The 25,628-nt window shown below is 40.4% G+C and overlaps 1 protein-coding gene across 3 annotated transcripts in view; it reads left to right on the top strand.

Moving 5' to 3' along the window:
• Positions 1 to 7,534: 7,534 nt before the first annotated feature.
• LOC139746025 (serine racemase-like) overlaps positions 7,535 to 25,628 on the top strand; it is a 33,774-nt gene continuing 15,680 nt past the window's right edge. Inside the window, exons 1-3 of one of the 3 annotated variants that reach the window (XM_071656838.1) lie at positions 7,538 to 7,679; positions 10,396 to 10,528; positions 23,456 to 23,693. In XM_071656838.1, the coding sequence (XP_071512939.1) occupies positions 23,511 to 23,693 (183 nt within the window). In that variant the 5' untranslated portion in view covers positions 7,538 to 7,679; positions 10,396 to 10,528; positions 23,456 to 23,510. Of the gene's footprint in view, positions 7,680 to 8,588; positions 8,663 to 10,395; positions 10,529 to 23,455; positions 23,694 to 25,628 lie in introns of those variants that run through there. The other 2 variants (XM_071656837.1, XM_071656836.1) reach the window with 2 other exon arrangements.

The following is a 25,628-nucleotide window of genomic DNA, read 5'->3' as shown; positions in this document are numbered from 1 at the left end:
AAGTTTTCACTGCTTCTAGCAACATACCTCCCACACCATTTACTCTTACTACCTTCTACAGAGCATCTCTATCAACTCTTATCATATGCCTTCTCTAGATCCATAAATGCTACATACAAATCCATTTGCTTTTCTATGTATTTCTCACATACATTCTTCAAAGCAAACACCTGAACCCTACATCCTCTACCACTTCTGAAACCACACTGCTCTTCCCCAATCTGATGCTCTATATATGCCTCAATCAATACCCTCCCATATAATTTCCCAGGAATACTCAACAAACTTATACCTCTGTAATTTGAACAGTCATTTTATCCCCTTTGCCTTTGTACAGTGGTACTTTACATGCATTCTGCCAATCCTCAGGCACTTCACCATGAACCATACATATTTTGATTATCCTTTCCAACCAGTCAACAACACAATCATCCCCTTTTATAATAAATTCCACAGCAATACCATCCAAACCCATACACACACATATACATACACATACACAGACACATACATATATACACATGTACATATTCATACTTGCCTTCAACCATTCCTGTCGCCACCCCGCCACACAGGAAATAGCATTGCTTACCCCACTTCAACGAGGTAGCACCAGGAAAACAGACATGATAAAAGGCCGAATTTGTTCACACTCAGTCTCTAGCTGTCATGTGTAATGCACTGAAACCACAGCCCCCTATCCACATCCAGGCCCCACAGACCTTTCCATAGTTTACCCCAGACATTTCACATGCCCTGGTTCAGTCCATTAACAGCACATCGACTAAGGTATACCACATCTTTCCAATTCACTCTTTTCCTTGCACGCCTCTCACCCTCTCCTATATTCAGGCCCTGATTGCTTAAAATCTTTTTCATTCCATCCTTCCACCTCCACCTCCACCTGTGACACATATATCCTCCAATTTTTCTTCATTCAAACTTACATCCCAATTAACTTGTCCCTCAACCCCACTGAACCTAGTAACATTACATGCTCTTATTCACATTTACTCTCAACTTTCTCTTTTCACACACTTTTCCAAACTCAGTGACCAACTTCTGCAGTTTCTCACTCAAATCAGCCTCTAGAGTTGTATCATCGGTGAACAACAACTGACTCAATCCCTGGGCCCTCTCACCCCCAAGAGAGACTGCATCCTCACCCCTCTCTCCAAAGCTCTTTCATTAGCCTACCTTACCACCCCATCCATAAACAAATTAAACAACCATGGGGACATCATACACCCCTGCTGCAGACCAACACTCACTGGGAACCAATCACTCTCCTCTATTCCTACTCGAACACATGCCTTATATCTTTGGTAAAAACTTTTCACTACTTTTAACAACTTACCTCCCACATCATATACTCTTAACACCTTCCACAAAGCATCTTTATCAACCCTGTCATATGCCTTCTCCAGATCAATAAATGCTACATACAAATAAATCTGCTTTTCTATGCATTTCTCAAATACATTCTTTAAAGCAAACACCTGATCCACACATCCTCTACCACTTCTGAAACCACACTGCTCTTCCTCAATATGATGCTCTGTGCATACCTTCACCCTCTCAATCAATACCCTCCCATATAATTTCTACGAAGGGACCCAGTTACTCTTCTACCCTGTACTGCTTTCTCCATTATCCTCTACTTCTATCTTACCTCACTTACCCAAGACAGCTCCCAGATACTTGAATTCCCTCACCTTTTCCTCCCCATATCCACAGCACAATTTAGTACACTTCCTTTTTTCACTCTTTATGGTTTTACAAAATATGTATATTTATTATTTATTTTGCTTTGTCGCTGTCTCCTGCATTAGCGAGATAGCGCAAGGAAACAGACGAAAGAATGGCCCAACCCACCCACATACACATGCACATACATACATGTCCACACATGCCAATATACATACCTATACATCTCAACGTATACATATATATACACATACAGACATATACACATGTACATAATTCATACTGTCTGTCTTTATTCATTCCCATCGCCACCCCACCACACATGAAATAAAAAACCCCTCCCCCCCCCTCATGTGTGCGAGGTAGCGCTAGGAAAAGACAATAAAAGTCACATTCGTTCACACTCATCTAGCTGTCATGTAATAATGCACCGAAACCACAGCTTCCTTTCCACATCCAGGCCCCACAGAACTTTCCATGCTTTACCCCAGACGCTCCACATGCCCTGGTTCAATCCATTGACAGCACGTCGACCCCAGTATACCACATTGTTTCAATTCACTCTATTCCTTGCACACCTTTCACCCTCCTGCATGTTCAGGCCCCGATCACTCAAAATCTTTTTCACTCCATCTTTCCACCTCCAATTTGGTCTCCCACTTCTCCTCGTTCCCTCCACCTCTGACACATATCCTCTTGGTCAATCTCTCCTCACTCATTCTCTCCATGTGACCAAACTATTTCAAAACACCCTCTTCTGCTCTCTCAACCACACTTTTTATTACCACACATCTCTCTTACCCTTACATTACTTACACGATCAAACCACCTCACACCACATATTGTCCTCAAACATCTCATTTCCAACACATCCACCCTCCTTCACACAACCCTATCTGCCTTGCATCCATATAACGTTGGAACCACTATTCCTTCAAACATACCCATTTTTGCTCTCTGAGATAATGTTCTCACCTTCCACACATTCTTCAATGCTCCCAGAACTTTCGCCCCCTCCCCCACCCTGTGACTCACTTTCGTTTCCATGGTTCCATCCGCTGCCAAATCCACTCCCAGAATTCTAAAGCACTTCATTTCCTCCAGTTTTTCTCCATTCAATCTTACCTCCCAATTGACTTGACCTTCAACCCTACTGTACCTAATAACGTTGCTCTTATTGACATTTACTCTCAGCTTTCTTCTTTCACACACTTTACCAAACTCAGCCACCAGCTTCTGCAGTTTCTCACCCGAATCAGCCACCAGTGCTGTATCATCAGCAAACAACAACTAACTCACTTCCCAAGCTCTCTCATCCCCCACAGACTGCATACATGCCCCTTTCTCCAAAACTCTTCCATTCACCTCCCTAACAACCCCATCCATAAACAAATTAAACCACTATGTAGACATCATGCATCCCTGCCACAAACCAATATTCTGTGAGAACCAATCACTTTCCTCTCTTTCTACACGTACACATGCCTTACATCCTCGATAAAAACTTTTCACTGCCTCTAACAACTTGCCTCCCACACCATATATTCTTAATATTTTCCACAGAGCATCTCTATCAACTCTTGTCATATGCCTTCTCCAGATCCATAAATGCTACATACAAATCCATTTGCTTTTCTAAGTATTTCTCATACATTCTTCAAAGCAAACACCTGATCCACACATCCTCTACCACTTCTGAAACCACACTGCTCTTCCCCAATCTGATGCTCTGTACATGCCTTCACCCTCTCAATCAATACCCTCCCATATAATTTACCAGGAATACTCAACAAACTTATACCTCTGTAATTTGAGCACTCACTCTTATCCCCTTTGCCTTTGTACAATGGCACTGTGCATGCATTCTACCATTCCTCAGGCACTTCACCATGAGCCATACATACATTGAATATCCTCACCATGATGACATCACACAACCCTACCTTACACCTCCATGTATCCCAAAACTTTTTCTCAGCTCTCCATTCATTTTTGCACATGAATTTGCTCCTTTATAGAAGGATTTTACAACATCCAACAATTGTCCCTCTATACCATATATCCTTAATGCATCCCACAAAGCATTCCACTTGACTCATCATATGCTTTCTCCAGATTCGTAAAAGCTAAATTTTGCTAAATTCTTTTCCATGGTCATCTTTACTACAAAATTCTGATCCACACATCCTGTCTTTCCTAAAACTCACTTGATCTTCACTTGTTCTGCATTCAGACATTTCCATCACTGTCAATTAGTACTCTTGCATACACTTTTCCTGGTATACTTGACAGACTTGTTCCCCTGTAATCGCTATATACATCCTTAACACCTTTCCCCTTGAATAAAGGAACGATAATAGCTTTCATTTAATCCAAAGGCTTAATCTTGTGTTTACATGTTGAATTACATGTAAGATGCATCCACTCCTCCACACTTTTTTCCTCCATCCTTCAGCACTTCACCCTTAAACCCATCCACTCCAGATGACTCTCCTACCTTCAGCCTCATTATTTCCCGTCTTACCTCCCTTTTTGCTACAAGTCCTTGTGCTTGTATCCTCTTCCATCCTCCATACCCATGCTTGTAACAACTACTGCTTCCCCTTCTCCCACATTCATCAGTTCTTCAAAATATTCTTTCCATCTTCCTTTCACTTCCTCCTTTTGACTCAGCAATTCCCTTCCATACTTCTATCAACACTTTTTCACCACTTTCCAGCATAGTTTCTTGTTATCCTGAAACTTTTCACTTAACTTCCTTCCAAAATCTTCATCTACTCTTTCTCTGCTTAACATTCCACTCACATATTTTGTATTCTTCCCTCCTTTGCTGAACTTCAACTGGTAAATTCCTATTGAGCAATTTATCATATGCCTTTTTCTTCCCTTCCACAACATTTCTAATATCTTTTATCATACATTGCTCCTTTTTATTCCTGTATCTTACTACCTTGTATGCAACTACTGATTCTACAACCTATATTAGTATTTCTCTAAAAATTTTATAAACACCTCATTCACACATGACTGCATTCCTACATTCGCTGCACTTCCATCTAAGTTTTCATACTCCTCCCTGTATTTTTCCTAATTCATCTTCTCGCTTGCCAACACTTTTGTATCTCCATTCTTCCATACACCATACCTCCACTTCCCCCTGATCCTCATTCCCACAAATACTGTGAAATGGTCGAGTCTCCGAAGAATCCTCTCATGACTCTAGCATCTAGCATGTCCTTTTTTTCATCCACTGCCACATAGTCAATCAAAGCCTTTTACTATTGTCTTCCATCATTCATCATCCATGTATATCTGTGGATCATCTTGTGCTGAAAGATGGTGTTTGCAAAGAATAAATCCCTCTGAGCACAAATATCCACAAGATAACTTCCATTTTCATTTACTCCAGGCACTCCCCATTTACCAACTATATCACCAATTTCATCACATCCCACTTTTGCATTCATATCACCCAATTCGACCACATTTCTCTCATTCTCAAAACCATTTATTCAGTCATTCAAATTTCTCCAGAAAAACTTCATTTCATCCTTACCTCATACAGTCTTCATATTCACTGAAGCATATACACATACCATGCATAATTCACAATCCCAATCTTTCATCCACACTATTCTTGATCCATTCCATCCATGCTCTGTAACACCCTCCCAGCAGCTTTGCACATCAATCATCTCTTCCCCAATATTTTTCACTCGTTCTCATCCATACCTCACCTTCCATGCCCTCCCATGACTTGTATTCATCATTTCCATTTTTCACTCCACACACACCGCCCAAGGATATGGGTTTCCCCAATCCTTAGCACATCCACGCTACAACTTTCAAACCTCTCCACAATCTCCTTCCTTTCAATCTCGCCAGTCATCCCATTCACATTCAGTGCTGTTATTCTCAATTGCTCATCTCTTTTAACTCTCAGAATAACTGGTAAACTCCAGTGCTGCTTCTTAGCCTTTTGTTGTCTCACCCTTGACAGGTCACTGGCAGGGAGGAACTCCAGCACAGTGTTCCCAGAAGCAGTGCGGCTCCAAAATTGTCAAAAAAAAGTATGTGACTAACACACCTCAAGTGTGTGTCCAAATCTAAAAGTATTGCCCTGATGTAATTGGGTAATGCCTCTTCCCCCTTCAGTTCCATCCTTAAGGGGTGTAATAAATGAGGTAACCAAGAGATGGCAGGGTGAGACATGGCTATTCCAGTAAAACTTAAGAGTGTCCCCTCGAGGTGCTGAAGAGTATCCCCTCGAGGTGCTGAAGAGTATCCCCTCGAGGTGCTGAAGAGTATCCCCTCGAGGTGCTGAAGAGTATCCCCTCGAGGTGCTGAAGAATATCCCCTCGAGATGCTGAAGAATATCCCCTCGAGGTGCTGAAGAATATCCCCTCGAGGTGCTGAAGAATATCCCCTCGAGATGCTGAAGAGTATCCCCTCGAGGTGCTGAAGAGTACCCCCTCGAGGCGCTGAAGAATATCCCCTCGAGGCGCTGAAGAGTATCCCCTCGAGGTGCTGAAGAATATCCCCTCGAGGTGCTGAAGAATATCCCCTCGAGGCGCTGAAGAATATCCCCTCGAGGTGCTGAAATTCATTAACTTTTCCCCCAAATTTTAGCTTCCACAGTCATAGCACCTGCCACTTCACTGGGGTGTGTATGCAGTCTGTGAGGGATGAGAGGGCCTGGGAAGTGAGTAATAAACTGCAGAAGTTGATGACTGAGCTTGGCCAAGTAGGTGAACATTCAAAGTTGTGAGTGAATATGACTAAAAAATCAAGGTTACTAGGTTCAGCAAGGTCGGGACAGGTCAGCTGGGGTGTGAGTTTGCATAGGGACAAACTTTAGAAAGTGAAGTGTTTTATAAGAGATCTGTGATGGGACATGGCAGCAAATGGGACCATGGAAGTGGGAGTGAGTTAGAGGGTAGGTGAGGGGGGGGGGGGGGGGGCAAAGGTTTCTGGGAGGCAATGAAGAATGTGTGGAAAGAGAATGTTATTTTGGAGGGCAAAATTGGGTATGTTTGAAGGCATAGTGGTTCCAACAATGTTATATGGAGATGAGGTGTGGGTTGTGCGCAGGAGGATGGATGTGCTGGAAATGAGATGTTTGAGGACAATGTGTGGTGTGAGGTGGTTTGATCGAGTAAGTAACGTAAGGGTAAGAGAGATGTGTGGAAATAAAAAGAGCATGGTTGAGAGAGCAGAAGAGGGTGTTTTGAAGTGGTTTGGGCACATGGAGAGGATGAGTGAGGAAAGATTGACCAAGAGGATATATGTATCGGAGGTGGAGGGAACGAGGAGAGAGGGAGACCAAATTGGAGGTGGAAAGATGGAGTGAAAAAGATTTTGTGTGGTCGGGGCCTGAACATGCAGGAGGGTGGAAGGTTTGCACAGAGTGAAATGAAACGATGTGGTATACCGTGTCATTCCACTGACAGACAACATAAGTCCAATAAGGCTTTAATTTCCTCCATTTCTCGTCTACCTCACACCCTCCTCAATCATCAGGCCTCTTTCACCCCATTATGTATTGTCCTTTATTGTGTCCTCTCCGCTCTGACATGTGTATCCTCATACTAACCCACCTTCAGCCTCCACCATGGCGGGGTGGCATAACGAGTTGTTAGCATCGTACTCCGCCTTCTGAGCAAATGATGTAGTACAGCCTCGTAGTTTTGTTAACAGCCAATCCCAATGTATTCATCATGGTTATGACGTCACTCCTCTTTTATCCTGGGATAGTAACCATGTAGTGCTATGTACATTTATCCATTTATTGTTCTATAACCTCGTAAATAATGTAATAGCAGCCACTTTAAGACGGGCCCGATGACGTCATTCCCTGGCGTGAGATGATTGGATACAATCCTGGCGTCATGATGACCCAACAGCCCAGCGGGGCACTAACAGCTGTCTGGTCGCTGGCCACATAACGATGGACGTAGCCTCATTAACCAATGGTAATAATTATCATAGTAATTAAGACATTTGGTATACATGTTAATGACATGGTCGCCATATCAGACTTCACTCATGTCTATATGTTCCTAATTAGCCCGGGAATTTATCATGAATTTGATGATAGATTTATATAGGAGATTTATAGTGTATTGTGGTGGGATAATTATAGATAAATTAGTTATTGTAGGGGAGGTTGCCGTAGGAATAATAGGCGGTAATGCGATAATGGCAATTTTGACCCCGTTGTATGGCTAAAGTAGTAGTAAATAGTGTATATAATATATATATATATATATATATATATATATATATATATATATATATATATATATATATATAATACATGTTTTTATGTATATGATAATGCTTTGAGAGGTGGGTGTGTCGTAATACCTGACACACATTTACATATGTAGTATATTTATAAGTATATATATCTATATATATACTACATGAGGTGGTTAGGTTAGCTTTATATCTCGCCAATGTGGAATAACTTTGTAATTACTGATGATTCAAGGTTGATTTCCTCGTTGAGCGCCACAGTTTCCCTCCTCTTCACACGGTGTGCCACACCACTAGGGTGTGGGCCAGCCTGGGTGAGCAAGCCACAACCTCATGACTGAAACGCCAGTTTAGCTCCGCAAGGGAATGACCTTCAGAAAATGGCTACTTATATCTTAAGTGTTAGTCATAGTTCTTGGTAAATAGGGAAATACATAAGGAGTTGTACATTTCGAGTCCTTCCTGGCTAAATGGTGTAAAAAAATAGGTGAAACTATACAATATGGGGCGAACTATTAGGTTACTGGATATATATATGTGTAATACACTCTTTTAAGAGAATCAGGTGACCCCTATAGCCATGACAGCCAATATTTATCTTAATGTTGTAATTTGAATCCACCGGCCACTTAATGGAAATGCACCGTCAACATGGCGCTGGATGTCAACAAACAGACAACACAGCGGCCCATCCCTAGTAGGATATAAGTCTAACTTTTGATATATTTCATGTATCATTTCGACAATTGGGGTGAAGTTGCTAAAGGTTCTTTTGGTATTATATATGTAATATATATATGTACTGTCGATGTATATATACATGAACCATACATTTTTTTTTTGGGGGGGGGATCCATTACCCTAATCGCCTTATTTAATGCGATACAATATCATACAATGCCCCAACTCGTGCTCCACTATCGTGATTGTATTCTCTAAGCTACAGAGAAGTAATTACAGAATAAAATAAATTACTTTTCATGCTAATAATTACTATAAAAAGCTAATAGCGATGCGTAGTTATTCTGGAGTCATCTAATACTAGACAGGTTTATCTACAGTGAAACAGAAATTCTTCAATATATCATGTTATCTATAGGGTATATATAGTTATCTGATGATCCCAGTGTTTTATAAGAAATTGAATTTTAATGTTTTTTGATTTTTTTTACGTGTTACATTAGGATTCCCACAGTTGTCGCACTGAATTATTTTATTTGTACATAGGCTCAGTATTTTGAATTTTTTTTACATGTATTTCACCAAGGAAACATCATTCCAGTCACAGCTAGGTAAAGTAATATGATTGGACCATCTTGGTTCAGTTACACCTAGATTTACCCTTTATTATTATTTCACGTCCCATCACTACGTGTAGTACATCACCCTGGCATTGGTCTGCCTGTGAACACATTAGCTTGACAGCTTGGGAACAGTAAATGGTACAGACCTCATACATACATAATGGGGGACACTGAAGAGGTGATGAACCGATTAAATTTTGAGGTTCATAGTTTGAATATTGATTAGAATTTTTTTTTTTTTCAGATACTCTGACTCGGGTGCACTGAATGAGGGGAAGTTCAATATTACATGTATTATGCTATGCTATATGATGGTAATCCCTGGGGATAGGGGAGAAAGAAACCTTCCCACGTATTCCCTGCGTGTCGTAGAAGGCAGCTAAAAGGGGAGGGAGCGGGGGGGGCTGGAAATCCTCCCCTCCTGTTTTACTTTAACAAAAGAAGGATCAAAGAAGGGGGCCATACAAAGAGATTTCCCTCTAAGGCTCATTCATCTGTTCTGGAATGCCACCTGGCTAATGCACGAAATGGTGAATGTGTATGAAAACAACTGATATGATGGCATACAAGTTTTCACTAACAATTAAGCTCATTTTTCATGATTGTTAAAAAAATGTATTTCACAGTACAAGGTCCTTTCATCATGTTGATCAGACAGATAACATGATATATCAAGTTATCTATAGGGTATATATAGTTATCTGATGATCCTAGTGTTTTATAAGAAATTGAATCAATGTTTTTTTAATTTTTTTACATGTTACATTAGGATTCCCACAGTTGTCGCACTGATTTTATTTGTACATAGGCTCAGTATTTTGAATTTTTTTTACATGTATTTTACCAAGGAAACATCATTCCAGTCACAGTTAGGTACAGCAATATGATTGGATCATCTTGGTTCATTTACGCCTAGATTTACCCTTTAATATTATTTCATGTCCCATCACTACGTGTAGTACATCACCCTGGCAGTGGTCTGCCTGTGAATACGTTAGCTTGACAGCTTGGGAACAGTAAATGGTACAGACCTCATACATACATAATGGGGACACTGTACAGGTGATGAACTGATTAAATTTTGAGGTGCATACTTTGAATATTGATTAGAAATTTTTTTTTTCAGATGTTCTGACTCGGGTGCACTGAATGAGGGGAAGTTCAATATTACATGTATTATGCTAAAGTAGATATGATGGTTATCCCTGGGGATAGGGGAGAAAGAAACCTTCCCACGTATTCCCTGCATGTCGTAGAAGGTGACTAAAAGGGGAGGGAGCGGGTGGCTGGAAATCCTCCCCTCCTGTTTTACTTTAACAAAAGAAGGATCAAAGAAGGGGGCCATACAAAGAGATTTCCCTCTAAGGCTCATTCATCTGTTCTGGAATGCCACCTGGCTAATGCACGAAATGGTGAATGTGTATGAAAACAAATATGATGGCATACAAGTTTTCACTAACAATTAAGCTCATTTTTCATGATTGTTAAAAAAATGTATTTCGCAGTACAAGGTCCTTTCATCATGTTGATCAGACAGATATTAAAGATGTGGAAAGTTCCAGTTGCTGTGGTCATATTCTGTGCAAGCCACCTAAACTTAGGGCTCAAATTATATACATCTTCATTTTCATTCAGTGGCACATTCGGCAGCAGAACAAGGAAGAAAGCGCATCTGGTGTACAGTTCACAGTTTCCACACCATCCAAGAAGCAAAGATTACTGCATGCAGAATGCAAGACTAAAGAAGTTTGTACATTTCCGGGTGAAAACCTGTCAAATATATCTTAATTTGAAGCTCTGCCCATCATAACGCCAATCAATCACTGAAGAAAAAAATCAACGGTGTAACTTACAAGATAATTCAATTGTTTGATGGGTTACACACATAAATACTCACATCAGACTGAATAACATGGCAAAACTTTTTCATTCACCATTTACTTTTTCAAAAATTTAATTTCCAAGACAAAGGCATGCAGTTTTTCAATTTGTGTTTTTGTAGCCATCAATATGTAGGAATGTACACATTTCTCACTTTTCTGAACTTACACAAGGGAGCCAAGTACTCTGTATGGGCCCCAAACAGCAAGTCTTTGCCTTGCAAATAGCTCCGAACATCAAGATTCTTACAATTCTGGTCTCAAGAGATTTCCCTCCAGGAAAAACTGTGCTGACTGACACCATTAATGTAAAGGGATCAGACTGAGAACCATGGGCTATGGGTCAAATAAATATCATACCATTCTATGGCCTATCGAAAAGCCATCAAATAGAAATAAGACTGCTCACAGCAATATTCCTTGTGAAGAGCAGTGTAAGAGTTGATGGAGAGTTGAGTGAAAGTTTCGGTACCCAAGTGGGTGTCAGTCAGGGCTGTGCGATGTCAGATGAAGTGATAAGAGAGGTGAAAGCAAAACTAGGGAAGAGGGGTGCAGATATGGAGGGTGGCAGTGAGATATGGCGTCTTGTGGCAAGCCTGTTTACAAATTATATTTTGCTGTTTGCAAGAGTGAAGAGGAGTTGCAGATGTGCACTTTATGATGAGAGTAAGCATAGGCAATTGAAGGTAAATGCACTTAAAAGCAAAGTAATGGTGTCTGAAGGGAAACAGGTTGAAGGTACAGATTTTGCAAAACTGTATAAAGTGAAAGAAGGAAGTGTACTAAACTGTATTTGTTGTGTATTGGGAGGGAAAGACTGGAAGAGGCAAGAGGGTTTAAGTATTTGGAAGCAGTTGTGGGTAAGTTTGGTGATATGGAAGGAGAGATAAGGGAGAAAGCGGTAACAGGGTAAAAAGAGCCATTGGGTTCCTTAATAGAATAATGAAGGGTAGAGGTGTAAGTATGAAAGTGAAGGGAGGATTAAGAGACAACATAGTACTCCCAACACTGAACTACGCTGCAGAAACATGGACATGGTATGAGGCACAGACGTCAAGAATACAGACTGTGGAAATGAGTTATTTGAGAAGAGCATGTGGTGTGACTAGATTGAGACAGAAACGAAGGGGTGTATTAGAGATGTCGTATGGCAGGGCATGAAATGTGGAGTGGGTGAAACAATATTTTGAAGTGGTCTGGGCATGGGGAAAGAATGCGATGCTGGGAATTTACAAGGAGAGTGTATGATAGTTCGGTTAAAGGGGTTGGTGTGAGAGGATGACTACCAGTGACATGGTGGAAGAAGGTGTGGAATAGTGGATGTGAGGGAGGCATGTAAGGACAGGGAAAAGTGGAGACTATCACCTTGGCTACCACCTTAATGAATGTTCCCAAAGGGAACATTCATCAGATGGATAGATAGATTTCCTTGTTGGAAGATACTCATTTGGAGATGGCCCTTTTAACCGCTTGGCTGTGCCTTTGATGGTGTCCTGAGGATAATAGTTGTCTTAAACATCAATGTAAGAATGTGGATCATAAATGAGGGTGTTACTGGACTCCTGCTTGAGGTTACACTGTGAGTGCAAAATCATCTTTGGCAAAGGTGTATCATTGTCACAAGATGGAAAGCCGTCTTTTCAAAGGACTTCTCAATGCTACTGAGTAGGAGCTGAATATTAAGTTAGATTTTAGCTCCCAAGGCAATGTTAGGTGATGTTCATATAGGTTCTATCAATTTGTGAAAAATCTGGATTTTAACTGATCTACATAGTCTTCCCTTTCTAGACATGATATGTCATATAATAGAAAAATGAGCTGTGGTTTCAGTGCAATACACATGAAAGCTAGAGACTGAGTGTGAACAAATGTAGCCTTTGTTGTCTTTTCCTAGTGCTACCCTTGCACGTGCATGGGGGGGAGGGGGTGCCATTTCATGTGTGGTGGGGTGGCGATAGGAATGGATGAAGGCAGCAAGTATGAATATATACATGTGTATGTATGTATATGTCTGTGTATGTACATGTATGTATACACTGAAATGTTTAGGTATGTATATGTGCATGTGTGGGCGTTTATGTATATATATTATGTGTATGTAGGTGGGTTGGGCCATTCTTTTGACTGTTTCCTTGCGCTACCTCGCTAACGCGAGAGACAGCGACAAAATAAGTATTAATAAAAATCTCTCTCATCTGTTCCAGGAGCTTCCTTGCTCATGTAGGCAACATCAAACATGTATGAAAGAAAAGAGAGAAAAATCCAAACTATTCTCCCCTCAAATTTTCATTTGCACTCTGATGCTGTCTCATGAGTAGAGGATATTGATTACTAAATAAGTAAACAATTGTCCTGGCTTTCACAAAAATTATTTTTGTGTCATGAATTACTGTATAATGCAGTAGAGCTTATTCTTGCTGTTTGCTGTTAAACACTGCACTGTAAAATTCAGTTTTCAATTTTACAGAAAACAGTTCAAGGCAGTCAGTCTTCCACAGCTTGGCCCAAAGTTCCACTGCCCAGTATTTCAGTGAATTTAATTTTCTCATTTTTTGTGTAGAACATATTACATTCTTCCCTTTCCATGGGATAGGGTTCTCTAGTGTTGAGAAGTGATGACTACTGACATTTATAACTGCCGAACATAGCAGTCACCGTAAACCACATGCCACCAGCTTGATGTCGAAATAAACAGGAGATGCGTGGCTGAGAACCATCTTGGGTCATGCGGTTGTCATCACAGAAAATCTAATACCACTGACTTGGTCCAAGTTTGAGAGAATGCCTGAAAATACAAAAGAGTACAAAAGAGTTTATTAAATAAAGATTTCTCAGTTACCATGATTTCATCGGATATATCTTATGATTTCATTGGATATACATTTTGGTTATTCTTATATGAATCTAACTATCTATCCATCCACATCTCCAATGCCTTCCTCCAACCAGAACTCCCTCAAGGGGATGGCCACAGCAACAGGGTCCCTGTAACTTGTGAACTCCAGTGCCACTTCTTAGCCTTTAGTGCCTCACCCTTAACTGACATTGCATTAATAAAATTTCAATGTGTGTATGCATTTTTTTGAGACACCCTATATATATATATATATATATATATACTCTTAATTATACTTTGATGCTGTCTCCCGTGTTAGCGTGGTAGCGCAAGAAAACAGACGAAAGAATGGCCCAACCCACCTGCATACACTGCATATACAGAAATGCCCATACATGCACATATACATACCTTTACATTTCAATGTGTACATACATATACACATACAGACATATACATATATACACATGTACATATTCATACATGCTGCTTTTATCCATTCCCGCTGCAACCCCACCACACATGAAATGACACCCCCCTCCCCCCGCGTGCGTGCAAGGTAGCGCTAGGAAAAGACAATAAAGGCCACATTTGTTCACACTCAGTCTCTAGCTGTCATGTGTAATGCACTGAAAAAAGCTCCCTTTCCACATCCAGGCCCTACAAAACTTTCCAAAAGGAGCCAAGCGAGGAGTACTCGTCCTCCTTGAAGGCTCAAGCTTGGATGTCTAAATGCATGTAAAAGGAGAGATAGGTTTGAGGAAAGGAACCTGGATGTTTTGGCTCTGAGTGAAACGAAGCTCAAGGGTAAAGGGGAAGAGTGTATTGGGAATATCTGAGGAGTAAAGTCAGGGATTGGTGAGAGGACAAGAGCTTGGGGTTTTGCAAGTGTGTGATAGAGTCTAAGTAAATTTTAGATTGATGTGGACTATGTTGAAAGTGGATGGAGAGAGACGGATGATTTAATATTAGCACTTATACACTAGGCCATAAGAAAAAAGATCATGAGAGGCAAATACCTTGGAAGCAGCTGAGTGAGAGTCAGCAGTTTTGATGTAAGAGACTGGATATTACTGATGGACGATTTAAATGCAAAGGTAAATTATGTGGTGGTTGAGGGTATAACTGGGATGCATGGGGTATTCATTGTTATAAATGAAAATGGTGAATAGCTTTTGGATTTGTGAGCGGAGAAAGGACTGGTGATTGGGAATACTTGGTTTAAATAGAAGGATAGACACGAGTATATGTATGTGAGTAGGAGAGATTGTAAGCAGGCATTTTTAGATTACATATTAAATGATAAGTATGTAAAAGACAGACTTTTAGATGTACATGTGTTGATAGGGGCAGCTGGTGGGATGTATGATTACTATCTTGTCAAGGTGAGGATGAAGACTTGTACAGGTTTTCGAAAGAGGAAACAATGTTGGGGAGAAGAAAGTGGCAAGAGTAAGTGAGCTTGGAAGAGAGCCTTGTGTGAAGAAATACCAGGAGAGATTAAGAGTAGAATCACAAAAGGTGAAAGTAAATGAAGCAAGGGGTGTAGGTGAGGAATGGGAGGTATTTTGGGAAGCAGTGATGGCATGTGCAAGAGATGCTTGTGGTATGCAAAACATGGGAGGTGGCAAATAAGAAATGCTAGTGAGTGGTGGAATGAAGGCACAAAGTTACTAGTGAGAGGGAAAAGAGAGGTGTATAGGGAAGGAGTGCAAATAATTGGGAGATATGTAGGAGAAAGCAACAGGAAGGGAAGAGGAAGATACAGGGGTTAAAAAAGAGGCCAAATGAGAGTTAGGCTGAGGGAGTCATTAAATTTTGGAGAGAATAAGATGTTTTGCAAGGAGGTAAATAATATGAGAAAAACGGGAACAAATGGGAACATCGATGAAGGGGGCAAAAGGGGAAGTGATAACAGGTAGTGATGGTGTGAGGAGATGGAGTGGCAGATGTACAGTGTCTTGGTCAGGATGGTATGCAAAGTGAGAGAGTCAAGGAGAGTGGTTTGGTGAAGGGAGAAGAGGTGGGGAAAGCCTTGCTTAAGATGAAATTTGGCAAGGCAGCTGCAATGGATGGTACTGCAGTAGAATTTATTAAGAAAGGGGGTGACTGTGTTGTTGTTTAGCTGCTAAGGATTTTCGATGTATGGATCATGGTGAGGTGCCTGAAGATTGGAAAAATGCATGTATAATGCCACTGTATAAAGGCAAGGGGGATGACAAACTGTGTATTTAAACAACAGAGTCATAAGTTTGTTGAGTATACCTTGTAGGATGAGGATGTATGGGAGGAAATTCATTGAGAGGGTGATGCCATGTACAGAGCATCAGATTGGGGGGAAGAGCAGTGTGGTTTCAGAAGTGGTAGAAGTAGTGTGGATCAGGTGTTTGCTTTGAAGAATGTATGTGAGAAATACTTAGAAAAACAGATGGATTCTTATATGACATTCATGGATCTAGAGAAGGCATATGATAGGGTTGACAGAGATACTTTGTGGAAGGTCTTAAGAATATACTGTATGGGAGGAAAGCTGCTAGAAGTAGGAAGAGAGGAGAGTGACAGAGTTGTGTGATGTCATCATGGATGTTCAATTTATGTACAAATGGTGTGGTGAGGGCGGTAAATTTGAGTCTTGGAGAGGGCGATTATGCAGTCTGTGGGGATGAGAGGGCATGGGAAGTGGGTCAGTTGTTGTTTGCTAATGATACAGCACTGGTGGCAGATTCTAGTGAGAAACTGCAAAAGTTGGTGATTGAGTTTGGAAGTGTGTGTGAAAGTGTGAAAGGAGAAAGTTAAGAGTAAATGTGAATAAAAACAAGGTTACTAGGTTTAGTAGGGTTGAGAGACAGGTTAGTTGATGGGGTTGAATGGAGAAAAATTGGAGGAAATGAAGTGTTTTAAATACCTGAGAGTGGTCATAGCAGCAAATGGAGGTAGAGTGAGTCATAGGGTGAGGAGAGGGTAAAGCTTCTAGTAGTGCTGAAGAAAGTGTGGAAAGATAGAACGATATCTGGAGGTGCAAAAATCAACATGTTTGAAAGCACAGTAATCCCAACAATAGTATATGTTTGCGAAGCATGGGCTAATGATAAGATTGTGCAGAGGAAGGTGGATGAGTTGGGAATGAACTGCTTGAGGACAATGTGGTATGGTGGTATGACTAAGTAATGAAAGGGTAAGAGAGATGTGTGTTAATAAAAAGTGTGGTTGAGAGAGCAGAAGAGGCTGTGCTGAAATGGTTTGGACATATGGGGAGAATGTTAGGAAAGGTTGGAAGAGGATATGTGTCAGAAGTAGAGGGAACAAGGATAACAGGGAGACCAAATTGGAGATGGAAATATGGAGTGAAAAAGGTTGTCAGCGATTGGGAAAAGAACATGCTGAAGGGTGGAAGGTGTGAACATGATAGAATGAGGTGGGGTTGACGTGCTGTCACTGGACTGAATTAAGTCATGTGAAGCATCCCAGGTATACCAGGGAAATTTCTGTGGGGCCTGGTTGGGGATAGGGACCTATGGTTTCAGTGCATTACACATGATAGCTAGAGAATAGATGTGAGAGGATGTGGCCTTTTATCGTGTATTCCTTGCGAGGTTGTTCTTAGTGCTTCCTTGCTAACATGAGTAACAGTAAACAAGTATAGGAAAAAAAAAAAAAAACAGGTCTGTGGGGCCTGGATGTGGATAGGAATCTGTGGTTTTGGTGCATTACACATGACAGCTAGAGACTGAGTGTGAACGAATGTGGCCTTTTTTGTCTGTTTTCATGGCATTACCTCGCTGAAGCAGGGGGTAGCAATGCTGTTTTCTGTGGGGCAGGGTGGCGCCAAGAATGGATGAAGGCAAGCAAGTATGAATATGTACATGTGTATATATGTATATGTCTGTGTGTGTGTATATATACATATGTATATGTTGATATGTACATGCATGTATATATGCATGTGTGGGTGTTTATGTATTTAATTGTGTACAAGTGGATGGGCCATTCTTCATCTGTTTCCTGGCACTACATCAGTGATGTGGGAAATGGCAATCAAATATAATAAATAAATCTAATACATAAATATATTTTCATTATTCTATATTATACTTAATTGCTATTTTCCATGTTAGTTAGGTAGTGCCAGGAAACATGAAGAACGGCCCATCCTCTCATATACACATATATATATACAGAAATGCCCATATACATACATATACATATCAACATATACATATACATACACAGACATATACATACATTCACATATACCTATTCATACTTGCTTGCCTTATTCCATTCTTATCACTAACCCACCCCACAAGAAACAGCATCGCTACCCCCGCTTCAGAGAGGTAGTGCCAGGAAAACAGACAAAAAGGCCACATTCGTTCGCAGTCTCTAGCTGTCATGTGTTATGCACCAAAACCATGGCTCCCTTTCCCATGGCCCCACAGAACTTTTCATGGTTTACCCCAGATGTTTCACATGCCTTAGCCCACTGACAGCACATCAACCCACTACATTGTTCCAATTCACTCTATTCCTTGCACGCCTCTCACCCTCCTGTATGTTCAGGCCCCAATCATTCAAACGTTTTTCACTTCATCCTTCCACCTTCAATTTGGTCTCCTGCTTCTCCTTGTTCCCTCCACCTCTGACAAATACATCCTCTTTTGTCAAACTTTCCTCCCTCATTCTCTCCATATGTCCAAACCATTTCAACACATCCTCTTCTGTTCTCTCAACCACACTCTTTTTACTTTTACACATCTCTCCTATCCTTTTAATACTTCATGTCACTTTCATCTATATAACAGAATTTTATACACTTGGGATACATCTCTCATAATTTTTCCTCAATTTAACCTTCACAATTTAAAAAGAAAAACACTGAAGAAAGTCAAGTTTTCAGAAAAAAATAAAATCTGAGTGAAAATAAATTTTTTTTCATTTTGATAGATTTACAAACTTAATGGTCATATGTTAAGAAAATAAATTTAAAACCTTTCGAGGAAGTGCTGTTGACGAGTCTAAAGTGCATATTTTCCCTCTAGTTTTGCTTTCATGTCTCATCACTCCATCCATATATATATATATGAAAAAGCCAGTGACATTACACAGCCATGCCTCACACCCACATATATACTGAAACCTTTGCTTCTCATTCTCCATCCACTCTTACACATGCATTTGCCCCTCTATAGAAAGCTCTGACAGCACTGAACATTTGTACCCCTACCCCATATATCCTTAACACATCCCATAAGCCGTTTCAATTAACTCTGGTATATGCTTTCTCCAGATCAATAAAAGCTGCAAACTGCTTTTTACCTTTCCTAGCTAATTTTCTACAGTCATTCACATAAAAATTTGATCCATACATCCTCTACCTCTCCTAAAATCCCCTTGCTCCTCATTCAGTCTGCATTCAGTCACTTCCATTACTCTATCACGCTCTTGCATATATTTTTTCCTGGAATACTTAACAGACTCCTTCCCCCATAGCTGCTTCATACATCCTTTGCATCTTTTCCCTTAAATTAAAGAACAATAACAGCTTTCACTTAATACTCATGCACAACCTTCTGCATTCATGCTAAATTACATACAAGGTGCATCCACTCTTATCACACTTTCTCCTACATACTTCATCATTTAGCTCTAATCCCCTCCACTCCAGGTGTCTTTCCTACCTTTCAATCCCATTACCACCCTTTTTACCCTCATACTGTTACAGGCCCCTGCACTTATATCCTTTTCCTTCCATCCTCGAAACCCATGCATGTAAACAACTATACTGACTCAACTTCTCCCACATTCATCATCTTCAAAAAATGTCTTCACTTCCTCTTTCGATTCAGCAACTCATCTACCTTATAGTGTCAAATTTACATTTCCACTCATGCATACACCTCTTTCCTTTTTCACTTCCTTCCAGTATAGTAGCTTATTTTCCTTAAATTTTTCACTTGGCTTTCTTCCAAAATCTTCATCTTCTCTTTCTTTGCTTTCTAATATCAGCTTCTTAACATTCTGTTTACACATCTTATACTCTTCCCTCCTCCTTTGCTCAACTTCCACTGGTACATTCCTTTCGAGCAATGTACCATATGCCTTCTTTTTTTTCTCTTCCACAGCATTTCTAATCTAATCTCATCTGTCTACCATACATTTCCACTTTCATTCTTATATCTCACAATTACTGTATCCAACAACTTTAACAGTTTGTCTAGACATTTTAAACACCTTATTCACACATGACTGCATCCCTGTATTTGGCGCACTTTCATCAAAACTTTATCACCCTTCTTTCATACTCCTTGCATTCTTTCTGATTCATCATTTTGCTTGCCAACGCTTTTACCTCTCCATTCTTCCTTTTGCTATACCTCCACTTCTACGTGATCCTCACCTTTACAAGAACTGCAAAAAAATGGTCAGAATCTCAAAAAACGATCTTCTGACAACTCTGGCATCCAGTACAGCCTTTCTCGGCCTTTCATATAAAGCCACTTAATAAATCAAATGATAGTTAATAGTTGAAAAATGAGTGGAAGGCGAGAACATTATCTCAGAGCAAAAATGGGTATGTTTGAAGAAACAGTGGTTCCAAAAATGTTATATGGTTGTGAGGCATGGGCTATAGATAGGGTTTTTGTGTGGAGGAGGGTGGATGTGTTGGAAGTGAAATGTTTGAAGACAATATGTAGTGTGAGGTGGTTTCATCTAGTAAGTAATGAAAGGGTAAGAGAGATGTGTGGTAATAAAAAGAGTGTGGTTGAGAGAGCAGAAGAGGGTGTACTGAAATGGTTTGGTCACATGGAGAGAATGAGTGAGGAAAGATTGACAAAGAGGATATATGTGTGAGAGGTTGAGGGAACGAAGAGAAGCGGAAGACCAAATTGGAGGTGGAAGGATGGAGTGAAAAAGATTCTTAGCGATCGACGCCTGAACATACAGGAGGGTGAAAGGCGTGCAAGGAATAGAGTGAATTGGAACGATGTGGTATACTGGGGTCGACGTGCTGTCAATGGATTGAACCAGGGCATGTGAAGCGTATGGGGTAAACCATAGAAAGTTTTGTGGGGCCTGGATGTGGAAAGGGAGCTGTGGTTTCGGTGCATTACACATGACAGCTAGAGAGTGAGTGTGAACAAATGTAGCCTTTTTTGTCTTTTCCTAGTGCTACCTTGTGGTGTGTGTATGTGTGTGTGTGTGTGTGCTATTTCATGTGTGGCGGGGTGGCGACAGGAATGGATGAAGGCAGCAAGTATGAATATGTATATGTGTATGTATGTATATGTGTTATGTAAATATATGTGGAGAAACTAAGATATATATGACAACGTAGAATGTCAGTATTACCCATATAAAGTGAAAATAGCAAAAGAAACCCTAAAGTTTCATTGTTATGTGAGAAGCAAGAGTTATTACCTAGTCAAATGGTTCCATTAATTACTGAAAACAGTGACTTGCTTCAAGACAGTGAAGCCATGGCAAAAATTTTAATGACATTTTTGCATCTGTATTTACAAATGAATACACAACTCATGTCCTGAATCCAGCCAGTTTCATTGATAAGAGAGGAGAATATTTTGCAACAAAGTGTTTTAAAAGTTGGATACTCTCAGTAATAAACAGAATTAGAATAAATAACATGGCAGGTCCTGATGAGTTTTGTATGAGTACAATGAAACTGGCAAAAATTATAACTAGTTAAGCCCTTCATTGATCTTTTCAGTAAGTCACTTGCTACAGGGAAAGTTCCAGGTGAAAGAAAGTTTGCCAATGTAACACTTGTTTCAAAAAAAGGTAATATGGCACTGCCTGGATATTCCTGTATAATCAGCAAATCCTCTGTTGTTGTTAAATTTATGCAAACCATCATTTGAGGTGGAAATGTAAATCATTTAGAGCACCACCACTTAATAAACAATGCTCAGCGTGGTTTTTGATGAAATCACTCATATGACAAATCTGCTTGAACAGAAGAGGGTGTGTTGAAGTGGTTTGGTCATATATGGGGAGAATGAGTGAGGAAAGATTGACAGGGAGCATATGTGTGTCGGAGGTGGAGGGAACGGGGAGAGGTGGGAGACCGGATTGGGGGTGGAAGAGTGGAGTGAAGGGGAATTTGAGTGATCGGGGCCTGAACGTACAGGAGGGTGAGAGGCATGCAGGGAATGGAGTGAATTGGAGCGATGTGGTACATTGGGGTCGATGTGCAGTCAGTGGACTGAACCAGGGCGCATGAGGCGTCTGGGGTAAACCATGGAAAGGTCTGTTGGGCCGGGATATGGATTAGGGAGCTATGGTTTCGGCGCATTACACATGACGGCTAGAGACTGAGTGTGAATGAATGTGGCCTTCTTTGTCTGTTTTCCTGGCACTACCTCGCTGAAGCTGTGGGTAGTGATGCTGCTTCCTGTGGGGTGGGGGAGCAACAGGAATGGATGAAAGGAAGCAAGTATGAATATGTACATGTGTATACGTGCATATGTCTGTGTGTGTGTGTGTAGTATATGTTGATGTGTATTTGTATGTATATGTGCATATATGGGTGTTTATGACACGCAGGGAATATGTGGTAAGTATATATATATATATATATATATATATATATATATATATATATATATATATATATATATATATATATATATATATATATATATATATTTATTATCCCTGGGGATAGGGGAGAAAGAATACTTCCCACGTATTCCCTGCGTGTCGTAGAAGGCGACTAAAAGGGGAGGGAGCGGGGGGCTGGAAATCCTCCCCTCTCGTTTTTTTTTAATTTTCCAAAAGAAGGAACAGAAAATTGGGCCAGGTGAGGGTATTCCCTCAAAGGCCCAGTCCTCTGTTCTTAACGCTACCTCGCTAATGCGGGAAATGGCGAATAGCTTGAAAGAAAAGAAAAGATATATATATATATATATATATATATTATCCCTGGGGATAGGGGATTAAGAATACTTCCCACGTATTCCCTGCATGTCGTAGAAGGCGACTAAAAGGGGAGGGAGCGGGGGGCTGGAAATCCTCCCCTCTCGTTTTTTTTTTTCCAAAAGAAGGAACAGAGAATTGGGCCAGGTGAGGGTATTCCCTCAAAGGCCCAGTCCTCTGTTCTTAACGCTACCTCGCTAATGCGGGAAATGGCGAATAGTTTGAAAGAAAGAAGAAAATGTATATGTCTGTGTATGTATATGTATGTATACGTTGAAATGTATAGGTATGTATATATGCATGTGTGGGCGTTTACGTATATACATGTGTATGTGGGTGGGTTGGGCTTCTTTTGTCTGTTTCCTTGCGCTACCTCACTGACAAGGGAGACGGCGATAAAGTATAATGAATAAATAAGTTTAGTAATAATGTACGATGTATGTGTAAATTCTCCTCATAACCAGACATAACAGGTTAATGTGTGAAGGCTACAGTAATGCTACAATGATAAGTTGAGTCACAATATTTTTTCACAGTACTGTGAGAGCACTGCTTTGGAAATTTCAAGAACTCCATCTGACATCAGTGAAGATGCCGGCACCTTTTGGCCTTAAAGAAGTTCATGAGGCACTTTCAAGAATCCGTGGATGGGTACATAGAACTCCTGTCCTCACCTCTCAGAACCTCAATGCTCTTGCAAATAGGCAGCTTTACTTCAAAGCTGAAAATCTTCAAAAGACTGGATCCTTTAAAGTCAGAGGCGCCTGCAATGCGGTTAGTGATGAATTCAGACTCCTGTGATCCTGTAAATTGTGAGAAAAGTGATAGTAATTAGTAGATGATTATTAATGATAAATTTCAGATCAGGAGAAAAATGTTGAAGATTTGAATCTTATACAACACTATTTCAAGAGGGCTAAAACATTTAATTCACATAATCTGAGAATCAGCCTAATGGTAAATAAGATTTATACTCTGCTGTTATATGGTATCCTAGATGGACATATGACATATTTTGGAAACAGAGATTTATTTTCAATAAGTCATTGCCTATTCTGCTTTTGTGAGATACATGAGAAACACACAAATAATGGCTTCACTTACATGCACCCAATTTCTAGCTGTCTCGTTTACTGTACCAAAGCTTGAGCCCACCATCCACAGCCATGCTTTATCTTAGTAGGTTCATCTGCCTGGGTACAGATCTCTGACAGAAAGTCATCTCCCATATACCAAGCTGATACAATTCATTCTCTCCAATGCAAGCTTCTCTCTCCTGAATGATCAAACTCTGACATTCTGAACCTTCCTTCACGCCATCGTTCCATCTTCCATATACTACCACTTACCTCCTGCACCAGGAGTCCCTTCCATCTTTATGAAACCCCTGCTGCACTCGTGAAGCCAACCACGTTCACTTGGTGGGATCACAGGTGATGGTGATGTTGTCAGTGTGTCTTTGTGGGGAGAGGCTGGGGCAGTTAAGCAGTACGTGTTCAGTGTCTTTATTGTGGTAGTTGCATTGTGGGAACAAAGGATCCTGGGATGTAGTGGTAAATCAAAGTTTCAAGTAAGGTGGGGATATCCGGTTGATGTCCAGAGAATGGACAGGAAAGTGTGACTTGTGTTCATCTAAGGGTTGTGGTTTCAAACGAGTATATGTCTGGTACGGGTGGTGTTTAATGGCAGGAATAACATCAGCACACAAAGGGGCATTCAAATTCCTGCTTAAACAATATGGCTTAGTCTGCCTGATATCACATGGGGTAATGATATTGAAGGGAGTGAAGCATAGTGGAGCATCTTACTATCTATGAACTCATCAATGTAGGCTAACATGGAACTGTATCAAGTAAAGGTATGCGCACACAACCATTTGTTTATTGTAAGTGACATATGAAATCTTAATGAAAGGGAAGAGAATGCACACTTTTTTTTTCAGACTTTGCAAAAGCATTTGACACAGTAAAACGGAGAGCATTACTAAAGAAAGTGGCAAGCTAGTAGTAAAGAAAACATAGGAAAATGGACCAAAGAGTTCTTAACCAGTGTGGAAGATACAGAGTCACACAAAAAAGATATCAGATGAAAATATATGAATGCCTGGTGAGGAAGCTGGTATGATTATTTAAGGCAACATCAGCTGACTTAATAAATGTTTAGAAAAAGAAATCTTTCATACAGTCCAGATTTACTTAATAACCTCAAAGTTTTAGTCCATTTTCTCTTGGAAGTGCTGGCACTATTGTAAAGAAATGTTCAACACTGACATTATTGAATGATTTGAGTATTTTAAAACATTCTACTAGTTTGCTTCAGAGACATCTCTTGCATTGAAAGAACAAGTTTACTTCTCCCAATCTGTCTTCATGTGGTTTGTTAGGCAAGGGCTTTGTCCACATGAAAAGATGTTAGTTTTCAAGTGTGACATTCCATTTCTTCGCCTGAGGCTAAACCCTATGGGCATGTTTTTTTTACCTCACTGTCATTCTCTTCTTTCCTTTTAGTAGAGCTATTTCTCGATTCCTGACAGTAAGAGGTCAAAGGCAGACTCTAGTAGGTGGTAAGTAGTGAGGGTTAAAGCAGGAGATGCCACCTCACTGCTGTGCTATGACATCATAGACTTAGGAGGACCATGGTGCTATGTTTCTTGTCGAGCAAGATATCCTGGTAGATATGTGCTTCACTGGGGATCAAAACGGTGTTTTC

This window comes from Panulirus ornatus, chromosome 63 (assembly GCF_036320965.1).
Source record: "Panulirus ornatus isolate Po-2019 chromosome 63, ASM3632096v1, whole genome shotgun sequence".
NCBI classification, from domain to species: domain Eukaryota; kingdom Metazoa; phylum Arthropoda; class Malacostraca; order Decapoda; family Palinuridae; genus Panulirus; species Panulirus ornatus.
Note: the sequence above shows the minus strand (reverse complement) of the source record. Positions and strands in the feature narration are given on the sequence as shown.